The 21,549-nt window shown below is 43.1% G+C and overlaps 1 protein-coding gene across 5 annotated transcripts in view; it reads right to left on the minus strand.

Moving 5' to 3' along the window:
• FLNB (filamin B) overlaps window positions 1-21,549 on the minus strand; it is a 329,582-nt gene that overhangs the window by 137,250 nt on the left and 170,783 nt on the right. For all 5 annotated transcript variants that reach the window (XM_073592228.1, XM_073592229.1, XM_073592227.1 and 2 more), the window contains exons 9-12: window positions 21,410-21,547; window positions 17,017-17,143; window positions 11,225-11,361; window positions 716-909 (exon numbers count right to left, since the gene is read on the minus strand). In XM_073592228.1, coding sequence (XP_073448329.1) covers window positions 716-909; window positions 11,225-11,361; window positions 17,017-17,143; window positions 21,410-21,547 — 596 coding nt within the window. The remainder of the gene's footprint in view (window positions 1-715; window positions 910-11,224; window positions 11,362-17,016; window positions 17,144-21,409; window positions 21,548-21,549) is intronic.

Raw genomic sequence — 21,549 nt, forward strand, 5'->3', positions numbered from 1 at the left:
ATGTCTTGGTATGCTGGCACCTTAAGAGTTCCCTTCACAAGAACGAAGGGGCCAAGTCCAACCCCTGAAAAACAACCCCACACAATAATCCCCCCCCCCCCCCCCCCCCCCACCAAATGATTTGGACCAGTGCAGAAGGCAAGGTCCATAAAGACATGGATGAGCGAGTTTAGGATGTATGAACTTGACAGGCCTGCACAGAGTCCTAACCTTAACCCAATAGAACACCTTTGAGATGAATTAGAGTGGAGACTGAGAGCCAGGACATCAGTGCCTGACCTCACAAATGCGCTTTTGGAAAAAATGTTAAATATTCCCGAAGACATGCTCCTAAACCTTGCGGACAGCCTTCCCAGAAGAGTTGAAGCTGTTATAGCTTCTAAGGGTGGTCCAACTCAATATTGAACCTTACGGACTAAGACTGGAATGTAATTAAAATGTATGTGCGTGTAAAGGCAGGCGTTCCAATACTTTTGGTAATATAGTGTATTTTTTATTCAGTGAATCTGACATTAACTGCAGGTGCATGCATTTTAAATAACAATCACGGATACAGCACCAGTGAATGTTTGGTAAAGTCACTTTTAATGCTTTATAAATTTGCCCCTTAAGTGTCGCCATTAGAACAGCTTTCCTTTGACTAACAGCTTAGCAACTGTTGTATTAGAAAACAAAACATGGAGCCTTAAATGCAAGCAGTGGAAAATGTTATCACCTTATCAGGGTTAAAGTCTCCTGATGCTGGCTGGATGTATGCCATGTATGGACTGTTTTTGATGTCCTCATCGTCGCACATGACATGGACAGCATATTCACCCGGCTCCTTGGGCCAATATTTCACATCACAAGAGCCGTCGCTTTGGTCATCACATTCAATCTTGGCCTGAGATGGACCTTCAATGGCAAAACCTGCGGTATGTGTAAAGGGATATTGGTTAAGATCAAGGAATAAAGGAATAAAAGGAATGGAATTCTCTAAAAGTATTCTAGGATCATTAGCCATCCTACAACATCCTTTCCCGAAAAAAACACTGCAGTCAAATGTTCTCTGAGCAATTGTGGCCCACAGAGGTACCCTAGTATAGGAAGTTTGTTAGGACTACTGGACACACACTACTTTTCTCATCACCATAACATAGGGGGTGTTCTATAGTTCACTTGCGTGTTTCTTAAATAAAAAAGGTGTAACTGTGCCATAGTTTTGCACTTCAGTTTGTGTTTGCTCTTGTAGTCCACAGAGTATCGGTAAGAATACTAAAGTGCTGAAGGTTGAACAAATTGAAAAGATTCCTCCATCCAGGCTAACAGCACATATGGAGAAATTCCCCCTGAAGGGCCATTGAATTCTGAAAGCCACCATCTGTCAGAATACTCGAGCAGCGCCTGGATTTAACTGGATGCAGGTGCAAATTGACAGAAAACTTTTTGACATGCTCCCTCAATAAAAGTTGAGTAAACAATCGACGTTTGTGGAACGGAGCAGTGCAGGCAAGGTCATGCATTATTTGAATTTTGGACAAGCCAGCAGGAATCAGCCGATATTTCAAGCAGTGTATGGCCAACTTAAATTGTACCATTGTAGCACAGGCTGACTAAAATGTTGGCACAAAATTTCTGTTAGGACCAACTTTTTGTTTTTTTATGCACTTAAATATAACAAAACACTTTCAACTGTGTATTTAACAGACCTAAACGGGGAAAAGGAACGTTGTTAGCTCATATTTTGTACAAAGGCCTAAGTGTGTCAGCCTATGTTACTGTCACCTAATGTGAAAAAAAAAAGTCACACTGGGTAGGGTGGGTAGCAGCTCTATGATAGGAACAAGAGAGATTGGCCCTCCATTGGCCATGACACATCCACCCTTCTAAAGAAAAGTGCTACTAATAAGAGTCCTCTTTCTACTTCAGATTAGAAATACAAAAAAGGATGTATTTGATGGCTGTGGCAGGGATATTATCCCTCTGAGTGAGGAAACTGAATGCCATTTTATTTAACTACTGTATATTCAAGGGCTGGGATGTATAATCATACCACAGTCTATAAATGTGGATAAAATGTCTTGAATACATTAGCATGAACAAGGGCATAGAATATGAGCATTTACATGAACTAAAATGAGAAGCAGACACTGCATATGCTGGACATAAAAAAAAAAAAAAATCTCAATAGTCTATTGTGCTTAAATGCCAGGCACAGGTATGGTATATGAGTGAACAGTACCCCACAGTCCAGACCCTGGCAATAAGAGGGGCTCACACTTAATTGTAGCCCCCCCTAGGCCAGCGGTGCTGTGACAGATTGTGTTGTATGAAGCTGGCATCAGGCCATGTGTCAGACATTATAAAAATCACAATACTGTTAAGTAGTTCTCAGCTTGCCTGAGGGCTTCTCTGGTAACACAGTCATGCTGTTAACTTTTATTGTGATAAATGATTTAGGACCCTTGAGTCATTTTCTTTGTATATTCAAGCCTATATTAAAAGGCTATAGGCCTCATTCAGAAATTTTATAGAGTAATTCTAGCAAACATACTCTTACACCAACCACAACTTTTCAAAACCCAAAGTCCCCGAGTCTCCCTAAAGTCTTCTGGACCCTAGATTTGTACAAATAAACCTGTCCTGGCCAAAAAGTCTCTAAGGGAACAACAGTGCTGTATTAGTTTTCAGATTGTTCCCCGTGTTCCCACTAGGTCCATCGGCCCAGGTCCTACACAAGGACTCAACTTTGGCACAGTAAGGGTCAAACATACATCCTGGGAACATCATCCAAGAGACTCAGACTCCTCTGGGAACACACAGCTATTTGAAGATACTACAATACCCCTATATAGCGCCACTGTTATTGGCCTAGTCAGGTTCACTTTAAATAGCCAAGCAGAGAGCCTAAAACCTAGTACACATGGGCCGAATGTTGGGCGGCATCGGCCGATTCAATAGAAACCGTCCAACATTTGTCCCGTGTGTATGGCAGCCGGTTTGGCCAGCTTCTGTCGAAGGGTCATGATCGAAAAAGGTCTGCCGACCGGCTCCCGGTCAACACACTCAGCCAGTTGCTGACAGCACTGACCAGAGTGTTCTGGTGGGAGGGGCATCCCCCTGTCCGAACACAATAGCACAGCAGGGGAGATCACTGTACTAACATTTGATTGTTGGTACAGCAGCTTTTTGGTCAACCCAGCGGGTTGAACTAGTAGTGTGTACAAGGCTTTAGTTTCCACAATACAAAGCCTACGTTTAGTCATAAATGAAAAAACAAAAATCAGCACAAGGGACATTGCTTTCTATTAACAGGATGGGTCCCTTGTGCGGTTAGCCTCTGCATTTGTTGAAATCTTCCAGTGTGGCAAGAGTTAGTAGAGCCGAGGCACCTGTGACAGGCATTCGTTAGGAGTATTGGCTACGCCCACCTTTTCACCTCCCTCCATTCATAGAAGCTGTATTTATTCATTTATTACAGGTACTTAATGTTAAAACCAATTTATGCAGCATTCTTTATACATTATCTCACAAAAATGGAGTACACCCCTCAGATTTTTGTAAATATTTTTTATTATATCTTTTCATGTGACAACACTTAAGAAATGACACTTTGCTTCAATGTAAAGTAGTAAGTGTACAGCTTGTATAAAAGTGTAAATTTGCTGTCCCCTCAACACACAGCCATTAAGGTCTAACCCGCTAAGTGAAAATGTCCAAATTAGACCCAAAGTGTCAATATTTTGTGTGGCCACCATTATTTTCCATCACTACCTTAACCCTCTTGAGCATGGAGTTCACCAGAGCTTCACAGGTTGCCACTGGAGTCCACTTCCACTCCTCCATGAGGACATCACAGAGATGGTGGATGTTAGAGACCTTGCGCTCCTCCACCGTTCTGTTTGAGGATGCCCCACAGATGCTCAATAGGGTTTAGGTCTGGAGACATGCTTGGCCAGTCCATCACCTTTATCCTCAGCTTCTTTAGCAAGGCAGTGGTCGTCTTGGAGATGTGTTTGGGGTCATTAAGTTGGAATACTGCCCTGCGGTCCAGTCTCCGAAGGGAAGGGATCATGCCCTGCTTCAGTATGTCAGTCACAGTACATGTTGGTATTCATGGTTCCCTCAATGAACTGTAGCTCCACAGTGCCGGCAGCACTCATGCAGCCCCAGACCATGACACTCCCTCCAATATGCTTGACTGTAGGCAAGACACACTTTGTACTTCTCACCTGGATGCCGCCACACACGCTTGACACCATCTGAACCAAATAAGTTTATCTTGGTCTCATCAGACCACAGGACATGGTTTCTGTAATCCATGTCCTTAGTCTGCTTGTTTTCAGCAAGCTGGATACGGGCTTTCTTGTGCATCATCTTTAGAAGAGGCTTTCTTTTGGGGCGACTGCCATGCAGACCAATTTGATGCAGTGTGCGGCGTATGGTCTGAGCACTGACAGGCTGACCCCCCACTCCTTCAACCTCTGCAGCAATGCTGGAAGCAATCATATGTCTATTTCCCAAAGACAACCTCTGGAGATGATGCCAAGTACGTGCACTCAACTTCTTTGGTCGACCATGGCGAGGCCTGTTCTGTGTGGAACCTGTCCTGTTAAACCACTGAGTGGTCTTGGCCACAGTGCTGCAGCTCAGTTTCAGGGTCTTGGCAATCTTCTTATAGCCTAGGCCATCTTTTTGTAGAGCAACAATTCTTTTTTTCAGATCCTCAGAGAGGTCTTTGCCATGAGGTGCCATGTTGAACTTCCAGTGACCAGTATGAGAGAGTGAGAGCGATAACACCAAATTTAACACACCTGCTCCCCATTCACACCTGAGACCTAGTAACACTAATGAGTCACATGACACCAGGGAGGGGGACCTAAACCCTATTGAGCATCTGTGGGGCATCCTCAAACAGAAGGTGGAGGAACGCAAGGTCTCTAACCTCCACCAGCTCAGTTATGTTGTCATGGAGGAGTGGAAGAGAACTCCAGTGGCAACCTGTGAAGCTCTGGTGAACTCCATGCCCAAGAAGGTTAAGGCAGTGCCGGAAAATAATGGTGGCCACACAAAATATTGGCACTTTGGGCCCAATTTGGACATTTTCACTTAGGGGTGTACTCACTTTTGTTGCCAGTGGTTTAGACATTAATGGCTGTGTGTTGAGTTATTTTGAGGGGACAGCAAATGTACACTGTTTTACAAACTGTACACTCACTACTTTACATTGTAGCAAAGTGTAATTTCTTCAGTGTTGTCACATGAAAAGATATAATAAAATATTTACAAAAATGTGAGGGGTGCACTCACTTTATATATATATTACATCAGTCTCTGCCCTCAAGGCACAATATGAGGTCCCTAACTTACATTCATTCACACACATACTAGCAGCAATTAGCCTATCAGCATGTCTTGAGTGTGGGAGGAAATCCATGCAGGCACAAGGAGAACATGAAAACGCCATGCAGGTAGTGTCGTGGTTGGTAGACGAACTGATGACCCTAGTGCTGCTAGGCAGAAGTGCTAAGTACTTAGCCACTGTGCTGCCCACTTTAGCTTCTATGAATGCAAAGGGATCTATGAATAGAGATCAGGAGGATGAATGAATGAAAGGTCTGCCTCATCCATTCATAGATCCTGCTTCATTCACAGAGCCTGCAACAGTGGTCAGAAGACAAACAGAGTAATGACTCTCCCCAGCAGGGACAAACCATAATAACTTTGTAAGGGAAATAACTGTCTAGTTGCCATAAGCATGAACATAGAACCTCCCTAAATGGAGTATGTGTTCTATAAAATGTACCCCACTGCAATTATCTTTTAAACCCAAATTTGTGTTTCTAGTAACCAAAACATTTTCTCTGAGATATTTTGCTGTGGCATTTTATGAATGTAAGTAGAATAATAAGGCAACTTTTATGGTGAGGCAGTCTTGATTCTACACAATAAGGCCATTCACATTAAAACTATGCAAGACATGTGGGCTCTTTTGTGAGTCCTGAGTAGCTCCCACTGTTGTAAAGTGTCGGAAAAATGGCCCGTTTCTGACCAGTTCTGGTATTCAACAGATATTACTGTGCTGTTTTTGTGCATTACTATCTTGGTACACAAACAAGACCCATCATCTTCTGTTTTAGAATGACAAGGAAAATAGCAGAATCCCAGTGCGCTATCCTACAGCAAGAGGCAGTAAAATAAATGCTCCACTTATCAATAGCTGCTTTGTGTCTGTTATATAGTCTACACAGACTTAAAAAGTAATGCTTTTGTTGAGAAAAAAAAACAATCCCTTCTGGGTGATCAATGTACGTTGCAAGAATATTAGAGCGGAAGTAAAGTCTTCCTTTTTAATTGTACCTACAGGTAAGCCTATAATAAGACTTACCTGTAAATACTGTAAATATCTCCAAAACTTGCATAGTTTAGGAGATATTCACTATATGCCCTGCTGCCATCATCGGCACATGCTTTCTGAAGAAACGGTCGCCCGTGCTGTTTCTTCAAGGCCGTGTGCCGTGACCGGCGGCTCCCGCTTGCACACGCAGGAGTGACGTAATCACGGACCTGGCCAATCACAGCCAATGGGAGGCTGGGAGTTGCTTTACATTAGGTTTTTAAGAATGCATTAAGGTAAAAAAAAGGCTGAAGGCCCCCACTACTCACTTGAGCCCCCTGCTGATCTAGCAATGTGCACGGCAGCCTCGGCTGTCCCAGGTCTTTCTCTCCTCAATGGCTGACAAAGCAGCGGGAGCCACTGGTTCCCACAGCAGTCAATCAATCACAGCCAGTGAGCCAATGAGGACTGAGCAGTGGGCTGGGCCGAGTCATGGCTCTGTGTCTTATGGATGCAAAGAGCAGGGCTTGGGAGCGAGCATGCACCAGTGCCCCTATAGCAAGCGAGAACGCACCAGTGCCCCAAGAGTGCCAGCAGGGGACCCGAGAAAGGATTGAGGCTGCTCTGCGCAAAACCATTGCACAGAGCAGGTCATTTTTTATTTTTTTTTTTAAAGTTGAAGCTTTAATAAGCACTTTATAGTGATTGTAAAGTCTCTTTTTTTTGTATAAAAACAACAAACATGTTATGTGCAGTGGTTTTACATAGAGCAGCTCAGATCCTCCTCTTCTCTGGTCCCTCCCTCCTGCTGAGTGCCCCCACAGCAAGCAGCTTGCTTTGGAGGCACCCGAGCCATGCTGCAGCTCCCTGTGTCTATTCAGACATGGAGCCGCGGGCGGCCCACCCCATCTTTCTCCTGATTGGCTGACTTTGACAGCAGCTGGAGCCAATGGCGCGGGTGCTGTGTCTAAGCCAATCAGGAGGGAGAGTCCCGGACGGCCGAGGCACTTGTGCAACATTGCTGGATACTGGACTCAGGTAAGTATTAGGGGGCTGCTGCACACAGTTTTTTTATCTTTGCGCATAGAATGCATGAAGATAAAAAACCTTCTGCCTTTACAATCACTTTAAGGTGTGTGTTGTTAAGGCAGCCCATTTGTTTAGTATGGGCTTCCTCCAAAGACAATCAAACAAAAAGTACAAATCTACACTGCATGCGCCCTGCATTGCAGTAATGTGGGTTTTAGTGCATGGAACATTACTACATATGAAGCCTGTCTAATTGTTTTGCACAGGGAGGGATGTTTCTCCGATTTTGTCAAGGGGTTTTGTAATGGCAATAGCTTAGATACAAAAAACTCTTGATTTGTCCTTTAAATGATCCAAAAACTGTGTGGTATTTGGGCTTAACCCAAAAGTAATTCCAATATGCAGGCAAAATATCCAGTTTCTAAATTGAGCAATGGAAGGACACTTAACAGTAAAAAAAATGTTTATGTTTTATGAACATAACGAAGACCACAACTGTTCTGTCATCTCAAAAGTAAACTCCAGCCAAACTAAAGATATTTGCATTTACTAACTCAAGGACAAAGTCTCCCTACTGAAAGATGCTAATACTCTCCTTGGTGTTCCCTCACCTACAACGTTCTGCCAAAACAGATAAATCCACAATATTGTTGGCATCTCTGAATTTTAAACATCCCTGGATTGGAGTTAGTAAAAATGCAAGCGAATGTGTTCTGAGTGCAGCATTCTTGAAACAAAGTGTGGTGTCGCCTTGCAGTCTGAAGCATGAGGACATTGTAAAGTACAATAAAATGTCACAGGTCAAAAAGTGTGATAAGCTATGAATCAGGATACAATGGATTACATTTGTAGCCCCACAGACCAGGCTATTATTGCTGCGAGAGAGAGACAGAGAGAGAGAGACCACCACCAAGAGAACAGAGGAAATGGATATAAACTACTGTGCATCCTGGGACAAAAATTGCCTGCTGGGAGGAACTGAGACTTATAGGGATCTAGACCCAGATAGACTGAGCCAGCGTGTCAAATCGGCAATGGAACTACACATCCCAGCATGACCAGGAAAGAGGAAAAGGAAGGTCTGTTCCATGGTTCAGGACAGATGTAGTGAAAATATTGTGGGAGACAGACCGTGCAGCAGGCAGGCAACTGTACATTTTACCAGTGAATCAGGGTCGCAGAGAGGCGGCATAGCAGACATCTCCTGGTACATGAGAATGCCACTGTCCCTGACTGGTGCTGCCTCCCTGATCGTTTGGGAGTAGACACTACTGTCACAGGACTGGTACGGTCACACAATCGTTGGGAAGCACACCACTGTCACTGATGGTGCTGCCATCTGATCATTGGGGAGGACGCCACTGACACTGAGTGGTGCTGCTGCCTGATGGCTGGGGAGGACGCCGCTGCCACTGATCCTATTGAGCTGACACTGGAGAACACAAGGAGACTATTCGTCACCCAAGGAGTTGATGACAGGCCACTGGCCAAACCCTACTGCACCCTATCAACCGCTTGCCGACCGTTTACTGTGTATATATATATATATATATATATATATATATATATATATATATATATATATATATATATATATATATAGCGGCAAGGTGGCTCTCCTGTGTGGAATCACATAGTACATAATCCTGACCTTCCAGGTATGGGGCGCCTGAGCTGATTGGCGGCTATGGCGGACTCTATGTCCTTTGCGCCCGCCAATGCTTCGGTACACAGGCAGGACGACGGTCTGCCTATGTAAACAAGACAGATTGCCATTCCGTCACTACAGATCCTGTGTCTCTGCTAAGCAGAGGCACCGATCCATGTCTTGTCCTAGTACAAGCACCTCCCCTACAGTAGTATAGCACTGGTCAGGCACACATTTAACCCTTTGATCACCCCAGATGCTAACCCCTTTCCTGCCAGTGTCATTAGTACATATGTATTAGTGTCACCGGTCCCCAAAAAGTGTCAAAAGTGTTGAAATTCTTTGCTTTACCTGAAATTGGCCTGTATATGGTAAAATACCCTGAAAGCTTGTTTTTGTCTTTAGAAAGAAGGTGTTATGTAATCACTATAAAACATTTTCTTTGCCTTTTTTTCTTAATGGAGAAGTCCCATTTCCATTTTTATTAATGTGTTTTTTCCCTAAGGGACGAAGCACATGTAGTACCTTTTCCTCCTTCCCAGGTGCAGTCGAAGGCTAGCTGTGAGATTGGATAGACAACCCCTCCACAACCATCTGACAACACAACTAGCAAGGAGACCGCTAGTTTGACAGAAAGCACTTCTGTTTCCAGGCACTTACTCGAAACCAGCACCTCATGAGGATTGAAGGGGGAGGGATGATTGTCATCCAAAATGTTATAGGTAAGCGGGCAAGTGCTTGAAGACAAAAAAGTGCTGTTTGTCATAGCAACCGTCTCCTTGCTAGCTGCGTTGTCGGACGTCTGTGAAGGGAGCAGGGGGGCCTGTCCAACCTAACAGCTAGCCTTAGACAGCACACGGAATGATGGGAAAAGATACTACATGTACTTGGTCCCCTATGGAAGCAAAAACTCATTAATACAAATGGAAGCTAGACTTCTTTAATGACTGCCTTTTTTCTGACCCATTTCTCTCCATGTGCTGTATTGTCTCCTATAACCTTCCACTTTTCTCCTCTGTGATCCTGTTTCTTTGTTAGAGTGGCATCTGACAGCTGCAAGTGATTACTAAATGCTGCAACTGTTTGCAATACAATCCATGCAACCTTTGTGGCTCCTGTACCTTTTGAATTCGAGCACTGGCTACCCACATAGTAGGAATATTGAAGTATCAACCTTTGTAGCAAAGCCCTGAAGATGTTCAGCAAGATGGCAGTGAGCATAGCAATCCAGCTAGAATTGTGTAGAATACTGTGCTGTGAGGCTAGCAAGCAGGGTGGCTTGGAACATAAAGTGGTTGTAAAGGCACAAGGTTTTTTACCTTCATGCATAGCAGACCCCCCCCCCATACTTACCTGAGCCTCCTCTCGATTCAGCAACGTCCACAAGAGCCTTGCCTACCTGGGGACTCGCACTTCTGATTGGCTTTTGGCAGCAGTGGGAGCCATTGGGAGATGGAGGGGGCACGGCCAAGCCATGGCTCAGTGTGTGAATGGAGATAAAAATGTGTATTAGTCCACAAACTGCTTCGCTGCTATATAGTGGGAAAAACACGATTTGTCACAAGGGAAATGAAGATCCTGTAGCAACGCAGTCACAGAACCATCAGTGCAGATAAGTCTTTATTAAAAAGTATTGGGATGTCTTGTTTGTGTACTACTCAAAATCATTTGGTGGAGGGGGATTATGGTGTGGGGTTGAGCTTGGCCCTTTAGTTCCAGTGAAGGGAACTCTTAAGGCGTCAGCATACTGAGACGTTTTGGACAATTTCATGCTACCAACTTTGTGGGAACACTTTGGGGATGGCCCCTTCCTGTTCCAACATGACTGCGTACCAGTGCAGAAACAAGGTCCATAAAGACCTGGATAAGTCAGTTTGGGGTGGAAGAACATGAATGGTCTGCACAGAGTCCTGACCTCAACCCGATAGAATGCCTTTTGGATGAATTTGAGCAGAGACTGTGAGCCAGGCCTTCTCATCCACATCAGTGCCTGACCTCACAAATGCACTTCTGGAAGAATGGTCAAACATTCCCATAGACACACTCTTCAACTCTTCTAGGAAGGCTGTCCACAAGGTTTAAGCCGTTATAGCTACAAAGGGAGGGCCAACTCAATATTGAACCATACCAGCTAAGACTGGGATGCCATTAAAGTTCATGTGCGTGTAAATGCTGGCATCCCAATACTTTTGGTAATATAGTGTATGTATTTGAAAATTTTAGATGCTTACCTAATGAACCCACATCTGGGCCGATGGACTCCACTACAAAGTCTGCTGATTTTCCAACGACACCACCAGAGAGACCAGGGCCCCACGCTCGTACTTTCTGAGGTCCTGCTTCGGGCCCCACCTGAACTTCAAATGGGCTGAGGGGACAAAAAAAAAAATACAAGTAATCATGTATACAGTATGGACAATGTAATTGCAGAACAAAAATGTTAATGCTATCCTAAATGCCATTTTTAGTTTTCCAGCATTTCTCCCTAAAGGAAGAAAAAAATTACAAATGGTTGGAACATCAGCTAGGAGGAAATGGAATCCACTTAAGTGCTTTGTCTTTTCCCATTTTACCTCCCAAGTCTCCATTATGGTCAGAGGGGCTGCCCATCATAGTGCTGTATGGCAAGCAAGAGTAGGTGGAGCCAAACACAACTTAAAGTGGAACTTTGACCTGAACCGAAAAACTTGTGAGTGTAAAGGATTTGTATTGCCGAAGAGACCCACTATGTCACTCCATACAATACCCAACCTCGATGTCCTAAACCATGTTACTCCTGCAATAAAAAGGTGCCTCCCCCCTCACAAGATGCTTTAGAATGAACGTTCTTGGCATGGCACAGGAGACGGCTGAAATAACTCCGTATGTGCATAGGAGTTACATCATCCCATTCCAGCCAATACCCAAAGGCCCTGAACCTGGAAGAAGCCAGACAGAACGTGTCAGTGCCAGCAAGGGAGCTTGTGGATGTTGCATAGTTAGAGAGGATGTGAGTATTGAAGGGTATAGTTCCACCTTAAGGAACTCAAGCTGCTATATGCAATTAAAAGCACTTGGGTTTCAGAGCCTTTATTTTGCTCGGGCAGGTACAAAAATATATAGTCATCCACACTAGATACCTGCTTTGTATATCCACCTGCAGTTTATTACCCTAAAGTTCAAACCGGTTTACATTAGAGCACTGGAAAGCAGACCTGATGACATGCAAAGTGCAGTAACCCCCAAAAACCAATCAAATCTCAGTTTATTTAGGTGAGATAAGTGAAAGATTAATTCTGATTGTCCATAACTAGTTAAAGCGGAGTTCCACCCAAAAGTGGAACTTCCGCTCATCGGATTCCTCCCCCTCTCCGGTGCCACAATTGGCACCTTTCAGGGGCGGAGGGGAGTCACGCCCCCTCCCGCACCCCCAAACCCCCCCCCCCCGCTGTTCCCTGGGAAACAAATGGGACCACTTAGGACGCGCAGAGCGACTCGCACATGCGCAGTAGGGAACCGGGAAGTGAAGCTGCAACGCTTCACTTCCTGATTCCCTCACAAAGAATGGCGGCGGCAGCAGCCGAGAGCCGAGCGATTGATCGGCTTCAGCATTGCTGGACTCCAGGACAGGTAAGTGTCCATTTATTAAAAGTCAGCAGCTGCAGTATTTGTAGCTGCTGGCTTTTAATATTTTTTTTTTTAGGTTCTTTCTCTTTAATGAATGTCGCTGCTCCTTATGATTTGCTAAGCTTACTCCAACTAATCTGGTCCATGAACCAATCTTGATCAATTAAATAAATGTTTCCTTTTTGAAACTTTATAGAACCTTAGACCCCATACACACTATTAGATTTTCTGCAGATTTTTGTCTTCAGATTTACCAAAACCATATAATATGAGGTCAAACCTTAAGAGTTTCAATTTGTATGCAATTAGGCAGGCCCTTGTACTACATGGTTTTGGTAAATCTGAAGACAAAAATCTGCAGAAAACCCAATAGTGTGTATGGGGTCTTAGGCTTCATGTACACGGGACGTTTTTACAACCCCTCCTGAACGATTTAACTTGACAGATAGTAACCGACATTTAAATCGTCCGTTTTTCCTGCGTTTTCGTTTAGAAGCGTTTTTTTTTTTTTTTTTAAATTATGTTTTCTTCAAATAGCCAAAAATGAAAAACGCCTGTAAACTAAATGCAGCTAAACGTGAGTTACCGCGTTTACAAGCTGTTACAGGCGTTTGGTGTTTCAAATACCTCTGAACATCCATCCCAAACGCATGTTTTTTGCTCAGCTGCCTGAAAACGTCTATAAACGCCCCTGTGTACATGTACTGATAAAATAACAGAGGAGAGTTCCGGGGCAGCAGTAAAAAACACCCAACTGCTCCTAAACGTCCGTTTACCAGCAGCCGTGTACATGAGGCCTTATTAAGCCTTTGAACATCATTTAAACCAAACTCTTCCCTTGTTACAGAGGCCCTAATATAAATGTTGTCTCCCTATCTGGCACGCTTCCAAACTATTTCTAAATCTTACTAGAATAAAAGACTTGTGTAAAAGAAAAAAAAGTTCCCAGCGACCTTTGCATAGTGCGCACACAATGATCAACCCCAGGATTGGTTAATGATTTTCTCTGTATAACAGAAACTAGGATCTCTTTCTCCTAAGATGCATTCTGGTATTTTTTGTAACCTAGTAACCTGGAGGTTGCTGCCAGGATCGTTCTGTGTTTTGATTGCAAAGCATAAAACATTGCTGAAAAACAACCCTGTCACTAACTTCTTATATTCTCAATAAAGTAGAATAATTGCAGTGTTTTTTTTTAGCTTAACAGATTGAGTACAATACAATAAACATTCCCCAGAAAACTATTTGTTAAAAATTCATACGACGGCCCTTGCGGTTTACAACTTTCAATGCTGCTGACTCCTGATCTTTCAGTGCTGCTTTCCTGAACTACCAGTCTTTACAAGAAAGAGTAAAAGTGGAGTTCCACCCACTTTTACAACTCTTCAGCATCCCTCACTAAACTGTGCACTGTAAACGAATTGGAAATTTTTTAATTTTTTTTCTCAGCACCTACTGTATATCTGCTGTATTCATTTTTCACTTCCTCCTCCCTGGCCGTGGCCCATCGCATCATTTCCTGTTTGCAATGCCTTCTGGGAAGGGGTGGCAACTTCCTCTGACACTGCCGTTGCTATGGAAACCTGACCTGAAACCTATTACACTGCTTGAGCTGCACTGACCATGTGTGAGATCTGCAAGGATGAGATCCAGGAAGAAATAAAGTCTGGCTTCAGATGCCCACGGCCTGCTGTAAGTTTATAAAATAACAAACTACTGCTATAAACGAACAAAACAGACCTTAGTTTACAGACTAACTTTACTAGAATACATTAAAGGGGTTGTAAAGGTAATTTTTTTTTTTTTTTTTTTTAAATAACAAACATGTTATACTTACCTTCACTGTGCAGCTCGTTCTGCACAGAGTGGCCCCAAACCTGCTCTTCTGGGGTCCCTCGGTGGCTGTTTCAGCTCCTCCCCGCAAGAACTAACCACCTTAATGCGAGCTCCCTCGCATGGTGGTTAGTTCTTGCGGGCGGGCTCCCGTGATACAGCCGGCGGCTATAGCCACTCACTGTATCACTCGGCCCCGCCCCCCAGCGCGGCGCGTCATTGGATGTGATTGACAGCGGCGCGAGCCAATGGCTGCTCTGCTTTCAATCCATCCACTGTAGCCAATCAGCGGCCAGGCTGAGCGGCTTAATGGATGTCGGGAGCGAGCGGCTGACTTTCGAGGTGTCAGGTAAGTAAAACCGGGGGGGCTGGGGGCGGCAGTATTGTCGGAAGTTTTTTCACCTTAATGCATAGAATGCATTAAGGTGAAAAAAATTTTACCTTTACAACCCCTTTAAGCTTGTGTATTATAGGGGTATTTTTATTTAAAAAGTATAATTTCCTCCGGAACACCACTTTAAAGTAACTGTAAACGATCACCTTGTAAAACAACCCATTCAGTTTAAAATATAAATGAAAGGTAAAACGTGTGTAAAGATTAAAAAAAAAAAAAAAATGAAATACCTTTCTTTATAAGTGATCACATTCCTTTGTTCTCAGCTGCATAAGAGCTGGGGGGAGGAGAAACGGCAGCACACTGATGTTCCCAGTGAAAGGCTGTGCAGGGGGGGTCAGGATAAGTCTGATCATTGGAGGAGAGCAGGCCGAGTTGCCAGGACAGCTAGAGAACTGACTACTCTGTGCTCTCATGCTTCATATGGTCAGTTTTTAATAGGAAAGCAGGGGGACCGGCAGGAACACCAGGGATTTCACACAAAGGAAGCAATACAAAGAGAACGGGATACTTCTTCATACAAGTACATGGTACAACAGCCACATATCAGGAAGAGGAAATGTTGGGGTAACAAATGCTTTAACTGTGGATAGTGTAGTCTCCAGCCTGCCTGGTAGCTTGGAGAAAGAAGGGGGCCATGGGGCTATGTTTTTCTATTGATGCACACAGTGTAGAGAGACAACTATTGTCCCTGCATATAAGCATGGCTCCATAGGGCACAGCAAAGGAAAGAAGCCACCCTGAAACAGGAAACTTGTGGCAATGATCATGGCACCAACGTAAACTGGAACAGGCAGCAGGACAAAGATGAAGGGCTAGTTCACACTTGTAAACAGAGCTGTGTTTTTCTGCATTAGGAGAACATAGCTCTCCGCAAGGGCACAGATAAAACAATGGTGTTCTATGTGCCCCATACTCACAGCTGTCAGCTGCGGAGCACAGCAGTGTGGAAAAATGCAACATGGCAGCATTTTTCCACAGGTCTCTGTCCATTTTTATACACAGCAGCTGAGCTGCCATACATAGAAATGCACGGAACTGTAACCTGCCTCTGTCCACACACAGCCTGGCTCCCAAATGCAGTTATTTGCAACACTGCTGAACCACGGCCGATTTGGCATTACAATGGTTATCTAGGCTGGTGTGCTATGATCATAAGCAGGTGCAATAGGTAGCACGAGTAACTGGCAATTCCAAACACTGCAAAAAATCAATGATCAAGGGAGAGTGGAATTTCTGTGACACCTTTAACTGACTATAATTCATTATTTCCCAGCAATATGCTTAGGAGACTACTACAAAATCACCCGTGTTGACATGAGTCTTAAAGACCAACTCTTATGCCGCGTCGGATTTTCCGACGGAAAATGTTCAATGGGAGCTGTTTGTTGGAAATTCCGACCGTGTGAGGGCTCCATCGGACATTTTCCATCAGAATTTCCATCACAAAATTTGAGAGCTGGTTCTCAAATTTTCCAACAACAAAATCCGTTGTCGGCAATTCCGATCATGTGTACACAATTCGGACGCACAAAGTTCCACACATGCTCGGAATCAAGCAGAAGCGCCGCACTGGCTATTGAACTTCATTTTTCTCGGCTCATCGTACGCGTTGTACGTCACCGCGTTCTTGTCTTTCGGAATTCCCGTCCAACTTTGTGGACGGAAAGGTATATTTAAACTAGTGCAAAAACTATTTGTTGATCGCCTAAGAATGAGGGGGAGGGAGTGGTCATTCAGGAGTTCAGCAAAAGACAACTGGGCAGGGTTGACACCATCTCTTGAGATTCCATTCTACAAAATCCTGTGTTAGCCCACAACAGGACATTGGGAGCTGAGCACATTTCTGACAGATCAACCATTATTTTTCTATACTTGCAGGGTCTATAAAAAAAATAAAATATGGGGATATATGCAAGTATTGCAGGGATGAAAATTACTTTAGAAGAAAAAAAAATTATACAAAAAAAAGTGCAAGATAATTTTGGCCATCACAGTAAAGTCCACTTGAAATAAACGCATTCTTGAGTGACAATGAGAATATAAGATTAAATACACATTCCATATCATTCCGAACCATACATTACATTTTTGCATTTGCACACCATATGTTTCTTTTAAGGTTACATACTTCTAAAGGCCACTGCAAACATGGTATTAAATGTTTACAAGACAAGACCTTCATCTTACCTTTTAGGGATGTGATGACCCCCCCAAGTGATGGTGGCCACATATTTTCCAGGGTTCAGGGGGTAATACTCAAACAAATGCACGCCATCCAACGACTCCAACTGCTTCACAGGCTCGTCCAGACCCTCTGCCAAAACATGTCAACACAATGTTAGCGTTATCTGAAAGCAGCTTTCAGCCGCCAGAAATGAAAAGACAAATGAGATCTCTAAATAGACGTGCTGAAATTTCCAAACCTTGGACAGGATAACCACAGTCTCCAGCATTGTAGATGCTATTAGACAAGCTAGAGATATGTCTGGAATGTCGAATATTGTCAACACTGCCAACATCTGTGCAGATCTTTGGTTCACTAAGCAGGACATTGTATAGTATTCTATACACAAATGTACACATTCTCTGATAGAGCAGCAAAGAGACAGAACGTTGGGTAAAGTTGTCACTATCGTGGGATGTCTTAAGAGTTCTGATGTCCCACTAGAGAACAATGATGTGGCTATCCAGCATTTTACTTGCCATTATATTTTCTATATCTATCATTTACTTTAAAAAGTGTAAATGTACCTTTGTGGTCAGTGAGACCACAATCCTTATTCCCATTAACAGATAATACTTTGAGCTTTGGCAGGTTACAAATCTTCTGTAGGAATGAATGAGTGTGCATGGAGAATGGTGACTCAACCAGATATAAAAGGAGCCACACACAAGAGATACTAAAGAAAAAGGAGTAATGTGGTTCAGAGCAACAGGTCAGTATAACATGAAGAAAAAAAATACAATTGGTTGCTAGAGGAAAAACCTACAGCTTATATACATGAGGTCCAGCACATCTAAAAATTACCTACTGTGACAAATAGGGTAGTTAAGGACAGTGTGTTTGTTGTGTCTAGATTGGTGCCTCAAGAGGTAAAAAAAATAAAAATAAATAAATTAAAAAAAACACGCCACTTCTGGCAGCTTTGAGACCACAGGTTCCTTACAAATGGTGGCGCCTGTCGTTGAGAGGAAATGGGTGTCTGTGGCGGAGAGGCCACAGGTGTCTGACAAAGGATGGTGCTTGTGCCTGAGAGTGTAGGAGGGTCTGACAGAGGGATACGCTTGTGGTTGAGGACGACAGGTGCCTGACAAAGACCTATGACTGAAAGTCAACAAGAACCTGACACAAGGGTGGCCCTGTGACTGAGAGGCGACTGGAAAATGAAAAAAGGGGGGGGGGGGTTCTGTGGCTGAGAGGCCATGGGTACCTGACAATGAATGGGGGGTCTCAGTGTGAGATGGTGCTAGACTAGCAATGTGGCTGAAGGCAGCAATGGACAAACCACATTAATTTGTGTGAGAGGACAGTTGAAACTGATGGCCAGAAGGATAAAATGTGTGTTCTGTCTGATGTATCCCTGTATCCATCAAAACTTCAATGCAGAAGAATAAATGTCAGTAAGAAAATTCAAATTTTGGAGGAATGCCTGCAGCCTTTTTACTATATGATACATCACTCTCAAACAAGTAATACAAAAAATTGTTATTAAAACCTTTCCTTAATGCAGCAAAAGCCTGCATTCCAGCTTTATGGAAGAGTATGGTGCCTTCCAATAAAACACAAAGGCTTAATGAGATCCAAAGAGATGGAAAACTTGACCATGATGCTAAGGGAAAAAAGACGACAAGTACTGGAAAATTTGGACCCCCTACTTCTTTTATAAAAATCAAACTATACCAACTTCCTAACCGTAGGTTGGAGTGGGACTTTGCAACAATCTGCTCAATCCTTAGAGACACAAGGTTTCTCGAAGTGCCAGGCAAGGGGTATGGGTGGGCTGTGCATCCCTCCTCCCCACCCCCTTTTTTCCTCCTCTCTCTTCCCCCAAATTTTTTTCTCCCCTTCCCTTCCCTTTCCACTCTTGTCACTTATTCCTCCCCCCCCCCCCGCCTAATGTTCTCTCTCTTTTTTGCCTTTATATTTCTGTGTACAATAATCGGTTGCATTTGCAAGAAATGATGTGCCGATTCTTCTTCTAAAGAACAATAAAACAAAAAAAAATCCAAATGGACATTTGCCTGTAGACTCTTATGCTTATATCCTTTTTGCCTTTGCCATGCGATATAATCTCACATTATATACATGAAGACAGCCAGTACTTCAATGCACAGGATGAAAGCTGTACTGTGGTTAACACATCAGAGGCCTTACAGACCTCTTCCTCTAAGTAAAAGGAACAACTTTCACCGACAGGAGGGGTTCCACGAGTCCCTAAACTTTGATGTGGTGAACATTGATGCTTTAACCCAAAGGTTTCATGTTGCACATTAAAGTGCTAGCTGACTTCATGCATACTGCTACACAGAATATCTTTATGAGTTGTCGCACCCTCATACAGTAAAAGCATTGATACAAAACTAACATTGTCCACTGATGCACAGGGCATGAATGGCAACAGTAACTGATTTATAATCTGTGTGTGAGAATGTCAGGTAACCTTTAAAGGGTCCTTTCTCACTGCAATCTGTTGTGTACGTTGAGTGCACACAAATGCAAGTGCGTTGACATTACCTCACATGATGTGTTGCATTCTAACATGCACTCAAAGATATAAATAAAAAGTGATTTAGCACTGCTCTATATCCAATATACCTTTGTAAAAAAAATAAGTAAAAAATAAAGTCACTAAAAACAAAAAAAAAAAAAAAAAGTATACATATTTAAAGTTCACGTGTATGTGTTAGATCACGGTCTCTAATCTTCCATGTTTCATAGCCTTCGTGATATAAAAAAATCACCTCATGCTGCATACCCCCCATCACCACTAGCAGCTCATCTCAATTTTTGACCCATATATAAACAGGTCATACTTGCATGTCCCCTTAAGGGATATATTAGATGTGTCAAGGGGAATGGAAACTCCACTCAAAATAATCCAATTAAGAGCACACCCCAGGAAATGCAGAAATGAACCTGAATCCCAAGTAGTATGTTTTTGTCCCTCTCCAATCTCTGCTCTATCTACTGAGATGCATGTGACAGTAGGCGAGGGGTTGTATTCACGCACCCGCTGTGCCATTTTGAATATGGCACGGCAGTGTGGGGCTTCGCCTGTACAGCTGCACCATTCATTCACAGGAATCTGTGAAAAAATAAACTAAAAGTCCACAGCAGACGGACTTGTATTATTAATGCACTGTGAGGGCGCTAATCAGCATGCCTGTAGTTCATTCACACTGCCTACCGGTTTGACCTGTCTGCTGTACTGATCGTGGGTGCAATGCTCTGCAGGCTCCAATCAAAAGAAAGAATAAGTGCACATTTTTTTCCTGCAAAAACATGTGCATTTATTTCTTATTTTTTGTAAAGGTGAACTTAGCCTTTACCATGTCCCTATAACATAGTAAACGTTATTTTGAGTTCAGTTCCACTTTAAATGTTTATCCTGTTGGCTTTGCTTTAATATTCAGCCTGTCAAATCTTTAGCAATCTGTCGATTCACTAAACATGAAACGGTATCAAGTTTACTGAAAAAAAAAACAAAACAAAAAAAACCTAGGCACCAAGGTCACCACTCTGTAGCTCCTATCAAATTTTTCAACAATAATGTTCTCTATTCACAAAAGATGTTGGCAGAAAAGCCAAGTTTATTGTACCACACTCATTTAGGATTTGTTCACACCTTAAAGGTGTGTCCAAGCATGCAGCACGTCTTTGGCAGCCTTTTAATTTCAATGAGCTGCCCAAAGCACTGAAACCTGCAAGTGGTCTGAACAAGCCCTCAAACTAATTTGTTAAACCAGTGGGCTGAACAACAAAAAAAATTAAATACATTCCCCCTTTCACACTAAACAGCGTAGATTGTATTCTGCTTTGTACCTACAGATTTTTTTTGCAATTCCTGGTGAATTCAAAGTGATATAATCAACAGAAAATTGCAATTTGTATTACCAGCTTTTCAATGAAGTGCACTATGTCTAAAATTTCCACAGTGATGTCAGCAGGTTCTTCTAAACTGATAGGTTGCACTGAAATACTGATTTGTCCAATAAAAAAAGCTACTGGCACTGAGCGTTGATAAGTGCTCTAAAACATGTAATCCATACAATGCTTCGGTAGATAAGTAAAAAAAAAAAAAAAAAAAAACCTAAAAATGAATCTGACCCATTGACAAAAAATGATCTATACTATGGAGAACAATAATAAATAAAACATTATTATTCTAGAGTTTCAGCAGACAGCTATTTGTCATGTCCACTGCTTTTTCCAAGAGCAGAGCGAAAAAAGCTGTGATATCAATTACCTAGACGCATTATTTTATTTGGCCATAACAGAAGGGAGATTTTTGTATTATAGAAAAGAGACCCCTGGACATTGGGAGTGTTTGCATACAGTTAAACAATAGCAGACTCTTACTTGGCCCCTTCACAGAAACATGGAGGTCACCACTTCCTGCAGTCCTGGTGTCGACCTTAAAATCAGCAGTTTCTCTAATCCGGACGCCTTTGGGCTGCAAGCCACGTCCGCTGGCTCGACAAGCGTTTGGGTTGCAGGCT

The sequence above is a fragment of the Aquarana catesbeiana genome, linkage group LG07 (assembly GCF_042186555.1).
Source record: "Aquarana catesbeiana isolate 2022-GZ linkage group LG07, ASM4218655v1, whole genome shotgun sequence".
Taxonomy (NCBI): Eukaryota; Metazoa; Chordata; class Amphibia; order Anura; family Ranidae; genus Aquarana; species Aquarana catesbeiana.